The sequence below is a fragment of the Pinus tabuliformis genome, chromosome 6 (assembly GCF_031772625.1).
Source record: "Pinus tabuliformis cultivar Carrire ecotype Pingquan chromosome 6, CPIR1, whole genome shotgun sequence".
In the NCBI taxonomy this organism is placed as follows: Eukaryota; Viridiplantae; Streptophyta; class Pinopsida; order Pinales; family Pinaceae; genus Pinus; species Pinus tabuliformis.
Window position 1 is genome coordinate 1,381,892,081 of NC_142292.1, and position 7,348 is coordinate 1,381,899,428.

Genomic DNA, 7,348 nt, shown 5'->3' on the forward strand with positions numbered 1-7,348 from the left:
TTTTGTAGAGAGGGATCAAATCTTTTGAGATGCAAACCTCTTTTAGAGTTAAAAGATATTTGATCCCTTTGGGCACTTGGTAGATCCAGAGTTATGATGGATCTAGGCTGGTTTTAATTGATCAATTTAATTAAAAGGGAGATATGAAATAACTAATTTTAGCATAAATATAAATATTTAATTTGTGATTACTACTAAGAATATTATAGAATATTATGTGTAGGTTAAATCTCTACCATCCATCTAATAATTATTGATAATTAAATTAAAATTCTTGAATCCTTATTCCAAAATAAACACACTTATATACGTAATAATATTTTGGAGTATCCTCGATGGCGGTGCCTGGTCTTGAGGAAGCGCAAGTACAACTGCTGACGTATGGACTATGTCAGTTTGCATATGATAGAAGGATATGAAGGTAGAGGATCTACCCTCTTGCGTTGTGTATCTGGTTACATTAATCATGTTCGCACAAGCTTGCGATAAGGTAACATGGGAAAGACTGTGGAAAACCATAAACTTAATGCAGAAGGTGGAGAGATATCCGGGTTATTATGAGAACGCAAGTGCTACAATAGAATTTTCAATGGAGAGTGCTTTCTTCCCAAGGGTGGGCTCCAAGCTTCTGGAGGAGGCAAATTTTTGGTGTAGGCTGAGGCACTAGAAATTATGGGGGGTTTGCATCAATGGGAAACTAGTTTGTTGCTCGAGGGAGGTAAGTTGGTCTAGCATGTGATCTGTGTTTTCTTTGTTGGCTTTGGGCTGTTCATCAAGCAGGTAGGCTTGGATCTCGCCCTCTTTACTCTGCGGATGTGTGGTTTGCAGTTTTTAAGTCTGGATGGTCATGTGTGTGGTGTATGCTATGTGTACCACCACTGTGGTGTTTTGGGTTTGTTTATGCCTGGGTTGATTATTGTTTTACGGGAGTGCATTATGGTTCTTATTTTTTGGGTTTGAATAGTGAATACTATTGTAGAAAGTATGTCCCAGCTCGGGCTAAGTGTGGAGAGGTTTTATTGTGGGAGCAGGGTGGTCTTGGTTTTTTTGGGGTTCCTTTCTCCTTGGTTAGGGTTCGATGAAGGTTTGAGTTGAAATGTTGGTGTCTGCTTGTGTATGTCTGGAATTTGGGTGTTATTGTTCAGTGGGGGTTTGTCAGGGCTCGAGTTTCCACCAAGTTTAAAGCTTCGGCTGTGCTCCGTTGCATCATTTTTACTTCGAATTTGGTGTTGGGATTCAACTGTAGAGAATCCCATTTTGTTTGAGGCTTTCTCATCCACCAATTCGACTGAGTTTGGCTTATTTGTGTATGGTGGTTGTCGTGAGGTTAGTTTTTTGTTAGGTTTGAGTGTGGGCGGGGAGTGCCTCCATAAGACATGCATATTCTATGGGATGGTTTGGAGGTTTTTAGCTTGGTTCTATTTGTGCGCAATGAAGCTAGCTCCGAGATGTACGAAGGCTGAAATTCCCCTTCCGGTATCATTGCCAAAGCGGGGGTGGGTTCAAAGGGGGCATGTATTAGGAATTGGCGGGCAATGTGGTGCAAGTCCCTCACGAGGTGGTGTGGGAGTGATGGATGCAAGTGGCCGCAGGCTGCTCAAAGTCGTGGTGGCAGCACCTGAGGGTGTGCAAGTTGGCGTGGTAGCGAAGGGACAACTGGGCATGGGCATACTGACCCTTCTAGTCCGTTGAATGCTCAACAAAATCTTGTGAAATATCTGCAGGATCTTCTGGAGTTGCAGGATAGGACTTGTAAGGAAGAACATGAAGTTGTAATGGATATTCTTAATCAACTATAATATTTTCATGTAAAGTCCATGAAAGAATGGTGGTGATTTGGTAGGGGTAGAATTTTCTCACTCAAACCGTAGAAAAGATGGAAACCTAGCTAGCTCATTTTGAACAACATGTCAGATGTTTGTATCACCCTCCTCCCCCCCTCTAGGGATCGGGCCAGACAATCCAACTTCTCTTACTTCATATGATTAAGCATGATGACATTTGTTTGTTTATTTTGAATGTATTTTGGTGCTTTTTGCCTTTCAGGCTCTAGACTGCTTATTCTTTTTTGCTTGTATGTAATGCCCAACTAGCATTGGTCAACAAACCTGGTCAGGGTGAGACCATCTGGGTTTTGGTGTCATGTACTCCTTTTTTTAATTAATGAATAGAATACCAACTTACAATTTTTTATTTTTATTTTGGAGTAGTCTTTAAGTGTGACTTTTTGGAGTTTTAGGTGGATTTCTAGCGAGAATTCGACAAAAAAATAGTGGCAAATCTTGATTTGTGTTGTTTAAATTGGTTTTTTGATTTCATATATGGATTAAAAACCCTTAAACGTCCCTGGTGCACTTCGATTGTGAAGAGTTCACTGGTCAAACTTGTGATTTCAACGAATCCCTGTTGTATTCTAGAAAAATTAGATTGGAAAATAAACCGAAAAACTTTCCAAAAAGACGTACTTAAAGACCACTCATAATATTTTTCTTACTATTTATCATCCAAAATAACTAACCATTTTTTAATTATTTTTTAATAAATAAAATAATATTATCTATATAAGCACAACCACATTAATAAATATGGCTAAAATATGCCTATAGGTGTATATCAACCAAATTAATAATTATTACGTCTATGATAAAAAGTTTAATATTAATATTAAATATAATAAATAAATATTGATATATATATTTTTTTCCACTGGAAAAATCCGTAATTTTCATTAATATAGAGAAAATTACATATTGTAAATGCTGTAGCATATGCTGTAAACAGTACCATCCATGTGCTAACATGTGGGGTTCTGTGCGGTCCAGATACACCACGCAGGGTGATCTGACTGAAAATACAAAAAATTGTTGTTTAAAGATCAGTCTATCAGTCTATTTTAACCTGTACATGACCACGCAGGGTCCATTATCAGTTTATATATATCAAAAGATTACAAAATTTATACTTCAGATCTTTACAATAAAACCATTTTTAGTTCAGGGACTAATGTCCCTCTGATATAGCTGGTCTATATATGGCCTGTGATAATAGCGGTATTCCTCAGTCCCTCTCTGCTCCAGTATTAACCATTCTCCTCTGGGTAGTAGCGCGGCCTCCTTGGATAATTGATCAGCGCTGCAGTTATGTTCCCTGTATATGTGGATACAAGAGATATAGTTAAATGCAGCCTTGAAAGAATGTACTTCATGCAATATGTTGTTGAGTGTGTGAATGTGACAAATGGTTGTATGATTGAACCAATTTACAACAATCTTTGAATCCCCAAAAATGTTAAGATTGTGACACTGATGACCCAAAGAGAAATGTAATAAGTGACGGAGGGTAATGAGTTCCGCGAAGTTGTTTGTGCCTGCACCGAGCCCCAACCTAACTTTGTAGCTATGGTGTTCATCGATGTTGAGTATGAAACCACCACCACAACCATTTTGATTCGCGGCCCCATCAAAGAAAGCCCAGGGGACAGATTTATCAATGATGGGGGGTGGTTGAATGCGTCTCTCCCTGGGGGGAATAGGATCTGGAAAATCATTGAATGATGAGATAATGCCGGCCTCAATGCGCGGCCAACACACAACCATGTTATCAAAGATGAACCTATTTCGGGCCTTCCAGATATGCCAATTAACCAGTAAGGGAAGGTTCTGTAGCTTTGAACCCGTATGTCTACGAAACCAATCTTCCCAAGCACTTTGCATATCGTGACCAGTCCAAATCCCAGCAGAGCTGATAGATGTGGAAATTCTCTGCCAAAGTGAGCAAATTGTTGTGCAGTGTAGAAAGAGATGTTCTGTTGATTCCGATGCCTCTTTGCACAGTACACACCAGGATGGCCCGTAAATCGCTCTATGAGTAAGATGCTCTCCCGTGGGTACTATGTCCTTAAGAATACACCAGAAGAAAAGTCTGGTGCGTGGGGGGGGCGGTAAGCTTCCAAATATCTCGCCACCATTGCAAAGACTGTTCAGGTTTTTTATGCTGAATGAGAGAACAGTAGCCTGGCTTTGGTGAGTATATTCTGTTCTCAGCCAAACACCAAACTAATTCATCGGGTCCCTGTTTGATTCTTATGTGCGATTTTGATAATGCTGAGGTAAATTCATGCCATTCCCGATGCCATTGAGGAGGGAGGTCGAGTTGTTGAGCTGACTTCCATGCCTGAGAGAAAATGTCTGAATTCTGCTGATCAGCAATGTGCGCGAATACCCTGATCTCTCGAGCGTGTAGGTGCTGATGAGATCTCTATTAAGAATGTGTCTTCCCCCACTACCAATCCACGGATCCTGCCCGATCCTACCCAGCGAGCCATCGTTGATCCTCCATACCAAATTGTCTCGTATGTGGGGAAGGGTATGGAGCAGTGCCTTCCATACCGATGAGCATCCCGTCGACTGCCACGTTGGAAGTCTGATCCAGTCCAATATGCTCTGTGGCCAGATGTATTTGTGGTATGAAATATGAGCCCATAGATTCTGGCTAGTCACCAGTGACCAACCCATTTTTGTAGCAAGGGCTTGTGCAAAAAGGGGAAGGTCTTTGAGCCCCCATCCTCCCCATTTCTTTGGTAGGGCTATCTTTTGCCAGCTTATCCAGGCAAATAATCTTTTATCCTGATTCCCGTTCCAGAGGTATCTGTTGCAGAGTTGTTTTATACGCGCAAGAATGTTCCGGGGAATCCATGCAAGTGCCATCCAAAAGACCGGAGTGGCCTCCAAGACCGATTTAATAAGCACCAGTCTTCCTGCCCTTGATAAGTATCTATAGCTCCATACTGACAGTCTCTTCTCCAGCTTTGAGACAAGCCAGACCCAATCAGCAATTCTTTGGCAAGTAGGTTTTAGCCAGAAACCCAGATATTTGAGGCCCCTATCCAGGGGGTGAATGCTGTAGGGAAATGCCCGATGAGAAAATTGGGATTCATGAACGGATGTGCGGGTGAAAGTGATAGTGGATTTGGCTTGATTTGCGAGCATACCCGAAGCAGAAGAGAAGAGAAGAAGAATCTTGGAAAATGTTCTGGAGTCCCGAATGCTGCCATCCAACAGAATGAGCACATCGTCCACAAACAGGAGATGAGTGAGAGAGCAATCATCCGAGATCCGGAGACCGCAGATATCACCATTCCTTTTGGCAGAGGCAATGAGACGACTGAGACCTTCCATGACAATCAGGAAGAGTAGTGGAGATAGAGGGCAGCCCTGCCTAAGCCCCCTTTCAGAGTGGAAAAAATGAGAGGCCGAGCCATTGATGAGAACACTGAAGGAAGGAGATGTAATACAGGCCATTATCCAAGTGATGTAGATGTGGGGGAATCCTAGATGGATAAGAAGCATCTTGATATAGAGCCAACTGACTCGGTCGAAAGCTTTGGACAGGTCAATCTTGAGAATGATGCTTTTGAGATGCTTGGACCAGATAGAATGGATGGCCTCTTGTGCTGAACCTATGGCTTCATGTATCTGTCTGGATTCGAGGAATGCAAATTGTTGTGGGGCAATATGTCTGGAGAGAATCGGCCTGAGACGATTAGCAATGATCTTGGAAATAATCTTATAAAGGCAGTTGCACAAGGAGATAGGCCTATAATCGTCAAAGGAAGATGGGGAGTCAGATTTTGGAATGAGGGCAATGAAGGTCGAATTGATGGCGTGATAAATGGACCCCGATGTTCTGCTCTCCTCCACTACATTCAGAAGATCCTGCCCCAGGATTTCATAAAAAGCCAGATAGAATTCAATGGTCCAGCCATCTAGGCCTGGACTCTTATCTTTTTTGAACCATTTTAATGTACCTTCGAGCTCCCCAGAAGTAACCGGAGCAGTTAGCTCTTCTGCATCATCCCCATTAACAAATCTCGGAAAATGTCCCGCTACATTGATGATATCAGGCAGATTTGCTTCACGAGGACATTTATAGAGGTTTCTGAAATGTGTGATGCCAAGGTGGGCAAGCTTGTTAAAAGTGTCAGCCGTGTCTCCCTCAGGAGTAGGGAGCTTCCAAATGGTATTGGACACCTTTCGGCCCTTAGCATAGCTATGAAAAAACTTCAAGTTGTCATCCCCTGCTTTTAACCAAATAGCTCTGCTCCTCAATCTCTGGGATTCCTCGCGCTCCTTTAGAATAGTTGCCTTCTGATTTTCCAATTCTATCAATCGGGCCTTGTCCTCTGCTGAAATGAATCCCAGACTTCGTTCATCGAGTAATGAGCCCAACTCAGATTCAATATGGGTAAGTTGTGAAGTTTCCCGAGCATGCTTTTCCCTGGCCCAGTTAATGGTGAGGTGCTTGATCTCAGAGAGATTTTTGCAGAACCCTTTTGCAAGGGACTCTGCTCCATTAATGGGATGAGTGGTCCAGTATTCTGAGACCATCTTAATGTATGAAGGGTCTCTCAGCCAGACGTGATTGAATTTGAAAGGGGCTTTTGGTTTCTTAAAAGGCCCTTGAATTTCCAGATATATAGGCGAGTGATCCGAAATGCCTCCCGTGCCCACCCATTGCTTGTAATGATGCAACTGTTGAAGGAGCGAATCTTTCATGATAAATCTGTCAAGTCTGCGGGCCAATGCTGCATCGCCCACCCTCCTGTTCCTCCAGGTGGGAAGAAGTTTATGCATGGGGATATCCACAAAATTTGTCTGTTCTAACAGATTAGTCATATAATCGGTGATAGAGTCAATTTGTGCCGCAGATCCCCATGATTCTCTGAATCCCAATGAAAAATTGAGGTCTCCTCCGATAATTGTCTGCTCAGAATCCAGGAGGGAGAGATGTAATAAGCGCTGCCAAAATAGTTCCCTTTGAATACAGGGAGCATATACATTCACAATCCTGAGATTCATGCCCAGGTCTGCTGAGAAAATGTCTAAACCCAAATATCCCGTCCCCCCCCAGGATGCTTCAACCCTAATGGTACGAGGGTTGAATCCAATGGCCAGACCCCCAGATCTGCCAGTAGCATCTAGGGCTACATAGGACCAGCCCGGGGTCAAGGATTGAAAGGTATGGGAGATTTGGTCGGCCGAGCAAAGAGTTTCTTGTAGCAGGATGATGTCAATAGGCTCCATCTCAATGAGTCACTTCATGGCTAGTTTCTTGGAGGCACTAGCCAAACCCCTGCAATTAAAGGATAAGCACTTCATGGAGGAACACTGCGCAGGGTATATCCTGCTCTAAGGACCCCATCAATAGTGGATTGATGACCAGAGACGACCTCCGCCCCTGCTTTCTTAATAGCCTTGGAGAGATCGGACTTCCTGCCTCTGGATGACAGGGGGATAGCACCGGGTAAAGTGATACCAAGACCAGACTGGCGGACCGGCAAATCTTTGGA

The 7,348-nt window shown here is 42.9% G+C and overlaps 1 protein-coding gene across 1 annotated transcript; it reads right to left on the bottom strand.

Moving 5' to 3' along the window:
• Window positions 1-5,622: 5,622 nt before the first annotated feature.
• On the bottom strand, window positions 5,623-7,082 carry LOC149263775 (uncharacterized). Its single transcript, XM_089390466.1, has 2 exons — window positions 5,807-7,082; window positions 5,623-5,714 (listed from the first exon to the last, which is right to left on the bottom strand). The coding sequence occupies exons 1-2, from the start codon at window positions 7,080-7,082 to the stop codon at window positions 5,623-5,625; spliced, it is 1,368 nt and encodes a 455-aa protein (XP_089246592.1).
• Window positions 7,083-7,348: the final 266 nt, after the last annotated feature.

Excerpts from the sequence above, each read along its gene's own strand:
- LOC149263775 (XM_089390466.1), bottom strand. The coding sequence starts at position 7,082 with ATGGAGCCTATTGACATCATCCTGCTACAAGAAACTCTTTGCTCGGCC. Across the intron at positions 5,715-5,806 it reads TACTTCTGGGGAGCTCGAAG|GATCTTCTGAATGTAGTGGA; the intron begins GTACATTAAAAT and ends ATCCTGGGGCAG.